The sequence below is a fragment of the Pyrenophora tritici-repentis genome, chromosome 4 (genome assembly GCF_003171515.1).
Source record: "Pyrenophora tritici-repentis strain M4 chromosome 4, whole genome shotgun sequence".
In the NCBI taxonomy this organism is placed as follows: Eukaryota; Fungi; Ascomycota; class Dothideomycetes; order Pleosporales; family Pleosporaceae; genus Pyrenophora; species Pyrenophora tritici-repentis.
In genome coordinates, this window is record NC_089393.1 from 1797332 (window position 1) to 1812866 (window position 15535).

The 15535-nt window shown below is 50.5% G+C and overlaps 4 protein-coding genes across 4 annotated transcripts; 1 reads left to right on the top strand and 3 right to left on the bottom strand.

Moving 5' to 3' along the window:
* Positions 1-242: 242 nt before the first annotated feature.
* Positions 243-4335, bottom strand: PtrM4_094810 (uncharacterized protein; the record flags this gene model as incomplete). The annotated part of the gene is made up of 5 exons (XM_066107106.1): positions 243-538; positions 622-736; positions 782-1103; positions 1154-2610; positions 2716-4335. 5 exons carry the CDS (start codon positions 4333-4335, stop codon positions 243-245), a joined length of 3810 nt encoding a protein of 1269 aa, XP_065962774.1.
* A 2621-nt stretch (positions 4336-6956) lies between these two features.
* PtrM4_094820 (uncharacterized protein) lies at positions 6957-11966 on the bottom strand (the record flags this gene model as incomplete). The annotated part of the gene is made up of 1 exon (XM_066107107.1): positions 6957-11966. The coding sequence occupies one exon, from the start codon at positions 11964-11966 to the stop codon at positions 6957-6959; it is 5010 nt and encodes a 1669-aa protein (XP_065962775.1).
* A 1162-nt stretch (positions 11967-13128) lies between these two features.
* On the top strand, positions 13129-13839 carry PtrM4_094830 (KfrA-N domain containing protein; the record flags this gene model as incomplete). Its single annotated transcript, XM_066107108.1, has 3 exons — positions 13129-13293; positions 13352-13676; positions 13730-13839. 3 exons carry the CDS (start codon positions 13129-13131, stop codon positions 13837-13839), a joined length of 600 nt encoding a protein of 199 aa, XP_065962776.1.
* A 131-nt stretch (positions 13840-13970) lies between these two features.
* PtrM4_094840 (Pex19 multi-domain protein) lies at positions 13971-15051 on the bottom strand (the record flags this gene model as incomplete). Its single annotated transcript, XM_001934128.1, has 2 exons — positions 13971-14069; positions 14128-15051. 2 exons carry the CDS (start codon positions 15049-15051, stop codon positions 13971-13973), a joined length of 1023 nt encoding a protein of 340 aa, XP_001934163.1.
* Positions 15052-15535: the final 484 nt, after the last annotated feature.

The following is a 15535-nucleotide window of genomic DNA, read 5'->3' on the forward strand; positions in this document are numbered from 1 at the left end:
CCAAGATATGTCACTCTCATACCAGAATGCCGGGTTTCCGTTCTTTGCCAATGGCTATCTTTTGGTAATATCGTCTTGCAGCGAAAAGGAACATTTGGGAAAACGACTTGCCTTCTCTAGTAAATGACAAAATGAAAAGCTGTAAGCCCTAGGCTGAAATCGCGGTAGACAGGAAAGCAGGAGATAAGGAAATTGATGCTGACACTCAGACCACGGAAAAAGAGCTGACTTGTGTAGAAACTTTATTGCCCAGACTCCTCCTGGGAAGATCTACCGGACTCGATTGTACCTGATGCTTCGTCTCTTCGTCTTGCCTGCCTTTGTGCCTCCTCACTTCTCAGAATCTCCCTGAGCTCTTTGTAGTTGACGGGCTTGGTTAGGAAGTGATCAATCCCTGAGCTCCATGCTTCCAACTTCGCACTCGAAGATGCAAGTCCAGTAAGCGCAATGATGCAGCAGCGCGACGTGTTGTTTGCTCGTTCATGGTCGCGAATAGCGCGAGTAGCGCTCATGCCGTCCAAAACCGGCATGGACATGTCTATGCAGCAATTAGCGTCATGTATAATAATTCGAAGAAAAATCTCAAGTGAGCAGTAAGAAATAACGGAAGACATGTCTTACCCATTAAAATGGTATCAAAACTACATGATTCGTCCTTGTACATCTCCACGGCTTCGAGTCCGTTTGACGCTTCTTGATATGAGAGCTTGTTCTTCCTCATAAATGCGACCAGTAACTTTGACGGTCAGTATTGAAAGAATCTGGGCCAAATCAAACGTACCCTTCGATTTAACATGTTGTCATCAACGATGAGCGTGGAAGAAACAATAGAGTCATCCTCATGTTGCGAGACGGCTGATGACTGTGCAACGCTTGAGGCTGGTGTTACTTTGACAGTAGGCCCAGGGGAACTACTTTCAAAAAGACCGGTGGTGCCTTGGGTAGAGGTTGGTGACGAGCAAAGAGAACGCGGTAGTTGATCCTCGTGAATTACAAATTGCGGGAACGGGTTGGGCGAAATTGCGCGCTGCAGGTTTTCCTCGGGATGATCGTATCGGTCTAAACAACGATTGAGGACGAATGCTAATTTGTAGGGCCCACAACTACCAATTGTTAGCTGCTTTTCCTAGACATGAGTATCGATCGTACTTACGGCTGGGTTATGATTTCAACCACAGACTCTCGGCTCGTTACACGAACATCGGAACGCAGAGTAGCTGCTTCGAGTGCGTCCATACCAATGAATATTGTCACAGGAGCCCTTTGGCCTTGGCCCCTATGACGTCTGATAGTAGAGAGGTAGTCGAATGACAGTTCGGGGCAAATGACCAGATCTGCGTCGTGTCCTTCCCATTCTGTAGACTTCACCACCTCCATCTTGAGATGATGTTCGAGAGTGTCAACCAACGCATTCGTGAACCGTACAAGGCCTTCTTCCGTCCGCGGGATGGTTGTGTCTGGGGATGGAGTAGGTAGCTCCTTGCAAAGTACGCATATCCTACGGCCTTTTAATCGTGGCAAAAAGGATAAGAATTGCGCACGCTCAGTCGTCAGCGCATTAGAGGTTTCCTGTTTGTTGAGCGCAAATTTGACAGTCACCTTGCTGCCAACCGATGGGTCACTACTGACTTCAATCTTACCGCCACTCATGTCCAGGATTTGTCGAACAATACTTAGACCTAGGCCTGTGCCGGGTGAATGAGGGTTTTCCTGGGAGAAGGGTTGGAAAGCCCTATTAGCGAGGAATCCCGGACTCATTCCCAGGCCAGTGTCAGTAATTGTAAGCGTTATCAAAGTGGGTGCGTCAGAATTCTCGACTATGCTGCTGGAACGCAGAGTGATATGGATGACTACGTGATATGGATCGTTAGTGAGGTCTTTTCGAAACAGTTCTTTCAGAGATGTGATGTTATTATTGAGTAGGGCGTCAAGGTAAATGGTAATGGCATCATTAAATGGGTTGGCAGGATTTTCTGGCTTGCAAACTCCGAATTCGACATGGAAAAAGCAAATGTGTGTGATGAACTTGGAATAAATTAAGAGATTGTTGTACTTACAGCCTGTTTCCGTATATTTTACGGCATTACCGAAGAGGTTCATGACTATTCTCCTCCACGATCCGATAGGAAAAGAGAAGACCCAGTCATCCTCATGAGCCACATCGAGAATTATGAACCGGGCTTTGCGTTTCGGGAGCGAAAGGAACTCTTCCTCAGTTGGAGACAGAGGGTCATCCATGAGCTTGGATGCGACAGGGATGTATGACGACCCTGAAAAGATAGCCTCCACCACCTCTTCCGTCGCAATACCAAGGTCAAAGGAAGCATCTCTCCTCTTTCGGCTCTTCACAGGCTTCGAAGAAAGTCGGATTGTATTTGCGTTCTTCAGACGTTTTGACGAGATGCCCTTGTTACTCTCCGTAATTTTGGCGTAGTCCATCACGTGATTAATGGTATCAAGTAGAGTCGTTCCACAAGCATGCAAAGAGTTCAGCATGCTTACCTGAAACGAATCAAGGGCCGTGTCTTTGATGAATTCCAAGGTGCCTATAATTCCATGCAAAGGAGAACGCAACTCATGCGATATAGAAGCCACAAAAGTCGTTTTAGCCTACAAGAGTCGTTGAGTCAGCAATGCGGGGATGACGAGATACTGGGACGGGGATTAATCGGGTTCGTGTAAGACTTAGGAGGCGCTTCCACTCTCACAACTTACCTGATTAGAAGTCACAGCATCCAGTCTCGACAGTTCCCTCATTATTGAATTACTGAATATTTTGAAGTACGCCAGATCCACAGACGAGGACAACAGACGGTAGGCGTCATTACTCCAACACAAACATCCCGCAAACCATCTGGATCTCTCAAAATCCCAGAACGGGATAAATGCGACGCTCCGCGCCTTGGGAAACATGGCTTGAATCGCGACCGAGCCACTTCTTGGTCTCTCTTTTGTCTTGCGCTTCGAATGTGTCGGCGGTTCCAAATGCTCAGTAACGCTAGGGCTCGATGAGCCTTCCTCTGTCGATGACAGAGATAAGCCCTCGGAAGTATATGTGAATACCTTGCCGTGTGGATATTCACGAAAAAGTCGCGCTAGGTCAGACTCCAGCATCATGCCATAGTCTGCAGCGTCTCCGTCATTGGGTGTTGCTACCCCAAGCAACTGACAGATCTTGGAACTTGAGGACTTGACATGAGAGCTGTCTTCGGTATTATTCGAGCTTCCCTCATCACTAGATGATCTGGATTGATATGATTCAGATGGAAGTTCAGTCCCACTTCCATTGGTTCGTCGTTGATCTCCGTTCGCAGCGACACTCGCATCAAGAATGAGTACCCCATCCAAATCGCTCGAAGCCATCATGACATTTGCAGCACGTGAGAACATGGACTTTGAGTCATTTGGTAAGATGGAATTCTGAAGCGATCGAATTGAACGATGCCGGGCAGCTCTCGCTCGATTTGGTTTTGGTGCCACCGGGGATCTACTGCGTGTTGTTTGGTTCGGTCCATGTAAATCCTTTGCATCTCTCGTGTCGCTTAGTGAGAACGCCTCCCCATCAGTTCTGGAAGAAAGACCTGGCGTCTGAGGAGCTGCTGATGATCCGCGCCGATGACCTCGTTCGAAAGGTATCAGAGCAGATGCCCCCTCGGCAAACGATACGAGACCGCGCGTAAACCTTTCTCCTCGGCCATACTGGTCTTTGGTAGTGTATGTGTCGAGATAGTCAACTACAGTCGATGCCATGTCCCTGAAGAGAGTGATTTCTGCTTTAGAAAGGCCATCTCGAGGCTTGTCGTCGAACAAACACAGAGCTCCGACTGTTGCACCATTTGGTGAGACGAGTGCGACGCTGGCGTAAAATCGCATGCGAGAGTCATTTTTTATATCTTCTCGAACGCATGGTGTTGCATCCGCGGAAAGATCACCGATGATCACGATTCTGTCTTCTTTGAAGTTGAAGTCGAGTATCTTTTCGCACAGTCCTAAGCTGCGTGGAATGCTGACATTTCCAAACCATAACGTACTTGATGCATCCCCTGGCGCTTCCGGGCGGAGAGAAATATCGCATGTAGCTTCGGCTAAAATGTGTTGTCTCTCGTCGTCGAGGAGTGATATCATGGCCCGTTGGGCTCCCATGCGAATTGCAGTAAGTTGACATAAAGCTGTAAGAGTCGAGTCCACAGATAGACGTGGTACATGACTTCCCGCATTGTCGACATGTGGAATGTCGCGAAAAGCTGCACCATATAGGAGAAAAACATCTCGCTCCCTCCTCTTTTCGTTGCGGCCCGTCTTCATTGCCTCGTGGCTATTCGGTTGTTGACTCATGATGGTGAATGCCAATTACTGTGCTACGGAGGGTCGGGGATGTTCATGAGCTTCCTCAGGTATTGCGCTCCGCCATTGATGCGTAGAAAAGGCGCGCAAACTGCTGTATCTAGCAACTGCCATGAAACCGTGGGGCGTGAAATCGGAAGTTTACCTGTCGCCACAAGAGGCGAGACCTGGCGAACGCCATTGACCATTGACAGAAGCGGATCCCGCATGGCACTAGCACAATACGCTTAACCAATCTGCCTATCGGTATGCGCGATGATATTGTCTCATTGGTTAGATCTGATGCATCCAGGCCTTATGGCATTTGTGCTACATGATGGTATTCTCATGTTGGTGGCAACCGCGGTAGTGGATCGGCTTATTCAGCTTTGTGGGTCATCAGAAGTGAAACTAGACCTACGTATGTGAGATCCTCGGACTATCACGACCATCGAGCGCTTAACCAAGGTTGCAAGCAAGGTCAAAAAGATAGTGAACGCATTCTGACATCATGACATTGGCAGGTATGTTTCGAGACTAGCGCCTTGGCCGCACCAGAACCTAATCCTACCTGGCAGAGCTCCAACATCAAAACACGTATGTTCCAAATTGTGAGTATCGAGTTGAAATTCAGCCACAATTCAAACTTAGGGAATTTTTTACAGCAAAGGCAGAGTCAAGGTCCTGCTCCTTCATCCTCCTCGCTGCACAATCATCACATTCTTCTACAATCAATGGCCACTACACTGGCCCGATCCCCACCGAATTCGTCGATCCGAGAGACCCACCCTCGCCCATCCGTCCATTCGGCCGGACTTCTCATTCAATTCAATGAAATGCTTGATCCTCAGATTAGCATCGTCGTTCTAATGAACCGGATGAATCGCTTCTCTCATAAACAACTCTTCTACACGGAACCGAGGGAGCAGCGACCAAGGTTCTGAACGACCAAATCCCAGGCTATATTTGAGAGTAGATGTGTGATGTTCAGAGTTGAATGAAACGTTGTGATAACTTCCACAACAACAAAACGAAGACCTTCCCGTAGGTATGCTCGTTCCCGAAATACTAAATTGATTTCTTTGATAGTTTGTTATCGAAAAGACTTTGTGCTCGACGGCGTATTTCGTTAGCCTATTGGGCATTAGATCCCACCGCACCCGATGCTCCCCTTTTACGAGCAAATTCAGGTTCAGAGTTTCAGTGTAGTGAGAAAAAATTCTTTCGGGAACACCTCGAGTAATATTCAATGCCATTTCAGGTTACAAGATATGGTTTCAACAACGGTAGAGGACGATTTATAGCTCCTGATCGCTAGGTACAGGTCCAGGACGAGCAACCGGACCTCTTGGAGACACTCCTCAACACCGACAAGTGTTTCAACATCTTGCCTCATACTCTCCCAGCCCCCCTCCTTGTTTCCAGCTGGACCGACGCGTCCCATATAATTCTATCATAAAGGCGATGGAAGCTGTCTCGGGTAAGGAGCCGATTCCTCAACGTGGTGGGTGACATCGGGCCGGGAAAGAGTCATCTCGGGTAGGCCCCGGAACCTATCGACCGAGTTCCTCCACACTCACAGCACATGACGCAACATCCTCATTTGATAGTGAAGAGATGGAGCACATGGCATGTCAACTCGGCCATAGACACGCATCACACATCCATGGGAGTCATGGGGATAGTATTCTCGTGGTCGTTTGTGGAGGTATGAAGATCAGCCCTTCCCACGGAAGCCGAGTCAAAGTAAAGCGGTATAGACGAACGTGGTTAAAGTTCGATCGAATCATCTTTTTCACTGCGCAGATCGCTACGAAGACCGTGTTGCATGCCAGCCATAGCCTCGATGTCAAGTTCAGGCCCTTCAAACGGCCAGCATATTACCATATGAGCAGCAGATTGAATATTCATACTAAGAAACCACGCCTCCATGAGGCTCCTAAAGCAGAGACAACAGAGTGAATCTCGATAATGAAGGCCGAGAAGTGCAACAATGAGGCTCAAGATGCCGAAGACGATAGCTGGAGGCATGTCGTTGTTTTCAGACATTGCTGTGTTGGTACTGTGGTATCCTCTTTTTCGATAAGGTTTTAGGTTTGAGCTTGCAACAACAGTAACCTGCGTAAGAATACAGACGCCCGGATAGTTAGCTTTCCGACTAGTGCAATGTGCAGAGGTGCAAATAGTGTGGGAAAAGCGAATCAAAGACAATATACGTCGTGAATTTGGCCAAATGAGGTACGGGGAGATAATCTTGAACAGGATGTATCTGTTGACACGGCAAAGGTGTCGAATACTAGCAGTCGTTGCAACGAACAAAGTGTATAGTATTTGATTAGTAGTGAGCAAGAGCTGGATGGAGAGATCTCCATATGTACGGTTGCGAGCTAAGCGGGAAGCTTGGTCTAACTAGTGGTCCAAGCTTCCGGCCCGGAAAAACTCGCCGGGCTGGCTGTACGCGCATGTTCCGACACTGGCTTTTCTTCTTTTTGTGACGGCGTACAGTCAGCTCCCAAGTACCCCGAATCTGCTACAATATCCTGCTCCTAGAAAAGTATCTAGTTTCCTATTCCGGCTAACGCAAATACATGCAACCCATTCATCCCTTGTGTGTGTGTGCATGTGTGTCCGTCTCAGTTCTCACCACAATCAATCGTGGGCTCGGTGCCATCGCTCGTAGGCTCGGTGCCTGTCTTGTTTGTAGGCTCGGTGCCTGTCTTGTCTGTAGGCTCGGTGCCTGTCTTGTTCGTAGGCTTGGTGCCTGGCTTGTTCGTAGGCTCGATGCCTGTGGTGTCGCGATTCACCCATCCCTGTACACGAAGTTCGAGCTCGTTGGTGTCAATGAGATGCTCTAAAGCAGAGTTGCTCGCTGCCTTTGTCATCGCATCTGCTGGGTTGTCTCTGCCGTCAATCCAGCGGGTATCCATGAGATCGTTGCGCTCGTATGCCTCGCGCAATGCCATGATGTCTATCATGAGACGTTTCTCCTTAGTAGTGCCGAGTTTGACGAGACAGTCGTACAAGGATCGTGAATCCGTGCATGCGACAATAGAGACCTTAGGGAAAGACAGTCGGTCCATAATCATGTCAATCGTGGTGCCGATGGCCAGTGCAATGTCAACGCCATGTGCCATTGCATAGATCTCCGATGCTAGAACGCTCCTTGTGACGCGTTTGCATTTAGTGGAGGACCAGTGAATAATGTTGCCACGTATCTTAAAGCTGCCGTCTGAAGATGCAGTCTCGTTACCAAGAATAATAACGTATCCCATTTGAGAGCTCATGTCCTTGTTGTTGGCAAACGAGGCGTCCACCATCGTGTATAGCTTGAGATCTTTCATCTCAATAGGCACGTAGCTAAGTCCGCGAGAGACGTTTTTCTTCTGCCAGTTAATGCGCTTATTCAATCTGGATATTTCTTCTTTTGTCGGTTCAGTCGCTTGCGCTGCAGCGGCGAGATCAAAGCTTGCCTCTGGTTGACAGATAGTCGCGATATATGCTCCTCGTGCTCGTTGTTGTATGTAGGACTTTGCATCAACAGCGTTCTCAAGTTTCTCACCTTGCTTCTTCTGCCGTAAAGTAATGACGTTGCCACTGCCAAGATGTACCATACAGCCATTAAACTCGATAGGGTCAGTGTCTGTGAGGTACTTTTTGTCCTTAGCTTTGAAACGGAGCTCCTTGTCCTCTCTATCAGCGAATGCGTTGTCTGAGAGACCAAGAGTGTCGTCGGTTTGCATGCCAACAATGCCGAAACCTGTGGTTGTTCCAGCGTCGGTGGCCTTGGAGATGAGGAGGCATGGGTCGTACGTAGACGTCTCCATGTTGAGTGTCGTCGTGTGGTGTTTGAAGTATGTTGACCACCAGTAGGCACCTGCTTCGGCGATGCCATACAGTGGTTTCACCACGACCATGATGGTTCCTTGTGGGTACACTTTGCGGAGTTGTACAGGCAGGTCTGCAATGATAGTGCGCTGGAGGCGGTCGTCGGACTGCGTGTACGCCTGCGTGATGTCTCGGAGCCATAACTTCATGCCCATTTGGATCAATACCGGTGCAAGAGCAATAATGATCCTCTGGCTTGCGCGTTGTATCGTGGGGCTCTGGGTGAGTACAATCTTCTTGCCATCATCGGCGTAGCCTTGTACAACTAGTCTAGATTTCTCGTACGGCTTATCGGTGGTCTTGCCTTTCACTTCATTGACAATGCGGGACTTGAAGATCCGGATCCCGCCATGCTTGGCTAGATTGAATGGCTCAAAGCGGAAGACGCCGCGGGTAATGAGAGCGTCAATCTCTGTCTTGGTTGACAGCTCAAAAGGTTCTCCAGGTGTCGTGATCTTACCGGTAGTGCGCAGTGTCCTGGCTAGCACTATGTCGTCTTTCTCGCGCTGTGCGAGGTTAGCAGCGTGTGTCTTCGGCTTGTTCTTGGAGCCTTTGGGACGGCCGCGTCCTCGGCGTTGCGGTGGCTCTTCTGGGGGAACAAAGTCGTCATTGTCGCGCTGATGCTCGCTGTGCTGTTCCTCATCGCCGTGCTGTTCCTCGTCAGGTCGCGGGAGATTTGTAGTGTTGTCTTGATGATACGGCTGGACAGAGGTGATGCGGAAACTTGCTTGTTTCCCATGAGCGTCGACGATAGCAGCAGTCTGATCGTCGTTCAGGGCGAGGAGAGTGTGCGGGCCAGTCCATCCGAGGCCTTCACGCCACACCTTGACGTTGCTCTGCAGCGGTAGTTCTAGTACTTGCGTGACGATGTTGTTTGGCCCGTTACGGGTACCTAAAGCTTCATTGACTTGTCGCTTTGCCTTAATCTTCCGGACTTCTGCCATCGCTTTGCGTATTGCCGTTGCGCGCGCGGTGATTGAGGGAGATGGCGGTGATGTCTTGGAGAGACGTGGATAGGTGCCGAATACCAGCAGCGTTGGTACAAGTCCTTCAGGTCCGGCGGTGTCGTTGACAGCCTTGACAGCCATCTGGAGGATGTCATCCTTCGTCGTCGTAGATGCACCGATGTCGGCGGAGATGACTTCGAACGCTCGTCGGATGGCAGCATGGTAGCGTTCAATTTTGCCAATCGAGTGATGGGCCTCAACTGGTACTTCGTGGACTTCTATCATCATCGCGTTGGCATTATCAACAAACTCTTTGCTCGCAAAGTTTGTGCCAGCGTCGGTCGCGATAGTGTCGGGCGGTCCAACGTACATGTCAATCCACATAGCGCGCAGCGTGTCCCATGTTGTGCTTGCTTTTATGTCTATAAGAAAGCGGGCGGCTTGAAAAGCAGTTGCTTCGTCAACGGCGTGGAGGACTGGTTTACTGTCAATGTACATAATGTCGACGATGACGCGGGAGTTGAAGTCGAGGTTGTCATCGCGTAGAGTAAAGCGGAATCGGCCTGGTGCTTTAGCAGTTATCTGGCACTGATGACAGAACTTGTTAATCTCATCAATTAGCGTCTTGTCAATGTCGTCGTGGCCTGCCTTTACTAGGACTTTGTAGAGGCGTGCGGCGGCTGGATGCCCAAAACGTCGGTGGAGTTGCTGGAGTTCTCCTTCGGTGAGATAGTGGGTGGCAGTCTCCTGCTTGTTGAGAAGAAGCCATGGATGCCCCCACTTGCGGACAATTGGGTACTCCTTGGACTGATGAACTAGCGTATTGTCGACGTTGTTGAAGTAGATGCCATGGCGGTCCATGTCATCAAGACAGAGTAAGAACGGTGTGTTAGTAGGCATTACAGCGAACCTAATCACTCCAACGGGTGTCTGGACGTTGACGTCGCCGATAGAAACACACTCCGGGTTATCCCCAAATCGGATCCGGTGTCGGCCAGCAGTTGACTTGTCAATCCATAACGGTTGGATGCGGTGTAACGCTGTAACCTGTTGCTTGCCTGCTGTAGACACTCCGGCCGCGCCGGTGTCTGGCATGATGCCTTGGAACTGCTCGCGCCCGTACCGGTGATCGAGTGTGAAGAGGTGGCTTGCCTCTTTGGCAATGTCGTTGCCGGCGTATGGGTCGATCTTCGTGATCGCGTGTAGAGCGGCGGCGTTGTTGAGGTTGCGTACCATTGTTCCTCCATCAACTGCACCGCAGGTAGCAGTGAGAAACTGGTGCTTTGTATCAAACTGGTCGTTGTTGAAGAACGCGTCGAGTTCTTCGTCCGTGCCGCCGTTATCGTCGTCGTCATTAAGGTCAATGCCCTCAAACTGGGCAAGGAAAGCTTCGTAGTCTATATCGACGTTGCGGGTCTGCACGTACGTCCGGAAACGTTGTTGCGCTTCCTTTCGCTCTTCTCTAGAGTGACGAGTTGACCAGCAGCCTGGCTTGCTACAGACGTAGCACTTCCTGTTATTGCGGCGCTGTGTATCATCGTTGTACTGCGATCGGGGTAAGCTGCGTTGGAAGCGGGATCCTCCGCGGTTGTAGTTGCGGGATCCTTCGCCTTGGCCTTGTGCGCTATAGTTGCGCGGTTTGTCGCGTTGTCCGCTATCGTTGCGGTTGTATCGGCGGTTTGTGTAGAACGCGTCTTCGCTCGGATCGGACTCCTCGCAGTTGAACTGTGAGCGCGGATGGCAGCGCGTCCAGTTGCCGACAGCGTTGCGGAGTTCTGAGGCAACGGCTTCAAAGGTTGAAGCTGGGCGGATAAGGACTGCGCTACATGCTTCGACGCCTTGACAGGCAGCAATAAGTTGGCTTGTAAGAGCGAGCTCGCTTGGTCCATTCTGTTGAGTCATTGCCTGGTGCAGCAGCTGGAGCTTGTCGATGACTATGTCGAGACACTGGGTGAGTGTCTTGTCGGGGTTGTTGGCGATGACGTCTTTCAGCATAATGGTGCGCCACTCACTTAAGAACATTTGGTAGTTCTCGCTCGTGTGAAAGTACTCCCCTAGTTTCTTGATAATGCTGTCGTAGTCTAGGTTGAGTGGAGCAATGTAGTTGTAGTAGTATGCTGAGGCCTTGCCTCTAAGCATAGTAGAGACTGCAAGTTTGTACTGTGCTGGTGTCGTAATGCCAACCTTTTCGCAATGGTCTTTAAAGATGACTATCTTGTTGTCGAGGACGTCATACTTGTCGCCACTGAACTTCTCCTCCTCACTGTATACCTTTGCGAGGTTGGTGAGGGCTGTTACGTTTGCCTGAGCAGGAGATGGCGCATAGTTTATACTGGCGCTTTGAGTTGGCGGGTTGCTGCTTTGTTGAGTTGTTCTAGCGTGTTGTGCCTCTTCTGCTATCTGTCGGCATTTGAAGTCTGGGTTGAGTCGCATAACGTTGAGCTCGTCAATGGGCCAGTCGGGAGAGCGTGTAAGGCTAAGGAGATTGACTAGCTGTTGTGCGATGGTGTTGCGGCTGTTCTTCTCGATGTAGACACCTCGGTCGCGGAGTATGTTCTTGACTGCTGTACGGACTCGCATGTCCATTGCATTGAAATGATTGAGAGACCATCCTGCAAATGTCTCTTGGAAGTCTTGAATAAGCATGATGTCAAAGTCTCCGTTCTCTTCGGCCTGTATCATCCAGTCGATAGCAATAGTGCTTATCTGACCAGGGATAATAGCATCGGTTGCAATGTCGAGTTGGGTATTGGTGTACTCGTCCGCGTACACCTTTGGGTACCATTGCCGGGTAGTAATGCTTGTAGGCATGATTCCGGTGGGTTGCTTGTGAGTCGCGGGGTTGCCTGTGGGTCGCTTGTAGATTGCCCGTAGGTCGCTCGTCGCGGGGTTGACTGTGGCGGGGTTGCTCGCCGGTGATTTTGTCGGGTTTTGGTGCGTAGTTGACGCAGATCCCTAGTTCTGGATCTCTTTCAGACTCCGTCAGCCGAAACGAACGCTCGTGGGCGGATCTGTTCTTCGCACTGCTTAATACGATACAAGGTCGTACTAAGAGTCGCTTCTTTACCTAGGCTACACAGACGCAATGCTGATGGGCCCTCTGTACACAGATGTCTTGCCGATCTGTGGTCATATCAACCACTGATCAGTGTTGACACGGCAAAGGTGTCGAATACTAGCAGTCGTTGCAACGAACAAAGTGTATAGTATTTGATTAGTAGTGAGCAAGAGCTGGATGGAGAGATCTCCATATGTACGGTTGCGAGCTAAGCGGGAAGCTTGGTCTAACTAGTGGTCCAAGCTTCCGGCCCGGAAAAACTCGCCGGGCTGGCTGTACGCGCATGTTCCGACAGTATCTATGAATAGAAAGGTATTTCAAGTTGAACTGGAGTTGACAAGTCTGTCTGCTTGTCCTTTTAACTGCCATCTGACAGACGGGGAAGGGGCACAGACCACACAGGTAAAACCCCGGGACTTGCAGCTTTTTGTGGAGCGGTCAGGACGCTAGTAACGAGTGTCGCATATAAGAATATAAGAAAGCCAATGGAAAGACGGGGCCGCCTTCCTGGGGCTGGCCGGTGATTTGTGCTGCGGCTGTGATGGCTTGAGTACTGGGCTCTAGGGTTAATCAGGCTGGGAAGAGGCGTGGACCCAGAATTGACGCACGATGATGTCGCACGTGACTTATCGATAGCACGCACCACCGTGCTATCGCGTCTCACTCTCGCGTTCGCGCCACGCCACTACTCCATCCAAAGAACCGCATCACCCAAACCTCCAAACAAACGTCCTTATCTCATCTTCATCTCCAACCTACGTTCAGCAAATACCTATGAACCCAACAATGATGCTCACAACGTCCTTCTTCTCGCACCAAATGCCTCACTACTCCGCTTACACGCCCCCACGCTCCTCACCACTCTCACCCCGCTCCACGTCGGATTCCAACAACACGCGCACCCCGCAATTCACAATGTCGTCGCCGATCCGCGAGAAGCCGTCCATGAGCCAACGCGCGTTCAAGCCGAATCCCATGATGCAGACGCGCGACGCGGCGACCAAGAGGCGACGAGAGATATTTTTCAAGCGCGTGCAGAATAAGCGCGACGACAAGAAGTGGGAGTCGAGGGGTGAACAGGTATGCAATAATGTACGATAATGATGATTGTACTATTTGCTAATTCATCACTCGACAGATTCAACAGCTAGACTTTGTATCGGAGCGGAAACGTTGGGAAGCAGAGAAGGCGCGTCAGGCGCCCCCGGAAAACGACGATGTGCCTGAAGAACTTTTGGATGATGCCGCGGCACTACCGACTCAACTTCCACATTACCAAAACGCGACGACGCAGTTTGACCAGGGCTTGACGGAGGCGGATTATGTGGCTGCGCAGGAAGAATACGAACTACAGCAACTGGTTGCGTCGATGGAGCAGGATGGTGATGGACAGTCGTCGCAGCACTATGGCAGCGATGACGACGATTACGATTCTATATTCATGGAGTGTGCGATGGTGGGGGGTGAGCAGTTTGGACAACAGCAACAGCAGCAGCAGCAGGGCCAACATGCGCAGGGAGCGTTTGGGTGTGGGGAAGATGTGGATATGGACATGACGGATGGTTGAACAGCATACCTGAGGTGAAGAGGTCACTTTGGTCATTACTGCTGATAATCAAGGCGTAAGGGGGGTTTGTGCATATTGCAAGAAGACATATCTTGACCAGTCGTTACGTCATCAGATCGTTTTTGCAAACAAAAGACATCAGGATTATATTGGGTATCTGGAAGAATGAAGCAGCCTCGCCATCAGTACATCACTGTGTCGGACAACCCTGGTCCATATCCTGCAACGCTTCTTGAGCGGCATTCATGTCGCCAACGAGGTCCGGCGGTGGTGATCCAGCAGCCTGCATCTGTATAAAATATTAGCATTAGATCATTACACAACCCATCAATATGTAGAACACATACCTTCTGCATCCGCTCCACAATATACTCTCTGTCCTGTGGATTATCATCACTATACCCCTTCCTCTCGAACCGCCCCACAATCTCCCTAACCAGCGTCTGCTGCTCCTCAAACCTCTTCAGATCATCCTTTTCCGTCTTCTCCCTGTTCTTCTCCATCCACTGAGGGAACTTGTCGTCCAGCTCCTTCATGGGCTCGTACAGGATATCCTTGTTGGTGAGCTGCTCCATCATGCCCATTAGTACCTTTGAGAAGTCTTCCTCGCCACCTTCGCCGCCGCCAAAGCCACCGGATTCCATGGATGCGAGCATTTGGGCGAGGATGTCGTCTTGCGAGGAGGAGGCTGCGGCGGAGGTTGCGGTGTCGGATGATGATTGCATGCGCTCCATTGTTTTCTTGATGGTTTCTTGGAACGACTTTTCTGCTTTTGCGGAAGTCTCTTTCTCGGCTGAGGGGCCTGCGCTTGCTTTTGCTGTATTTGTTCCTTCGGGTTTGGACGCGTCGGAGTGGCCGTGTCCGGGTACTGCGAGAGGGTTTGCGCCGCCCATTTCTTCGCTCATCTCCTTCATGATGTCTTCAAACTGCTTCTGGAAGTCGCCCTGTCCTAGGAGATTTTCCATCTCCTTCTGTAGCTGTTTCTGGAACTCATCTTGGTCTTCGAGTAGCAACTCTGCGGGAGATATGTCTTGGGCTGGCCTGCCGGGACCGGAAGAGGCGGGGGCGTCGCTGGGGTAGGCGGCTGCTATGGAAGAGGCGGTGGGGACTTTGGCATCTAGTTTTGTATTTGCGAATTCATCGAGCACATCGTCAAGATCTGAGAGATCGTCTTCTTCGGGGTCTGATGCTACCTCGGGTGGTGGAGGGGCAGCTGCCGTGGAAGGTTTGACAGCTTCCTGCTCTTCTTTCTTGGCCGCCGTATCCGTCATAGCTCCTATATATCACTATCCGGTATCCGTATTAACGCGTATCAAAGTTAAGAGTCAAAAGAAGCAGTGGTGGAGGACACAGGTGTTGAGCATATGCACGTAGAATACCAGCCTCGGCCCGCCAGCACGCACTCATCACATGGATAAGCGGGGCAAGTAAGTTAGCGCGGGGCGAGATCGGCAATCGCACCTTCCACCTTGGCGGCTGCGCGACCGACACCTTGCAACGGGATCTAGGCCGGAACCAATGCTGTGGGCGCCCGAGAATTGTTGTCTCGTCACGTGCAACCGTATCCCGACTTCACTTGCTCTTGTCTGAGCTGTGCCTGTCTACCTTGACCACAACATCGTAGTAGCGTTAAACCACGATACCGCACCCCAAACTTCGCATCTTGTACCCGCTTCACTCGTCGACAACTTCGCTGCTCACCGTGGACTTCTCAACCACCGCGGTACGAAACTAAGGAGTACACCGACTAGACAA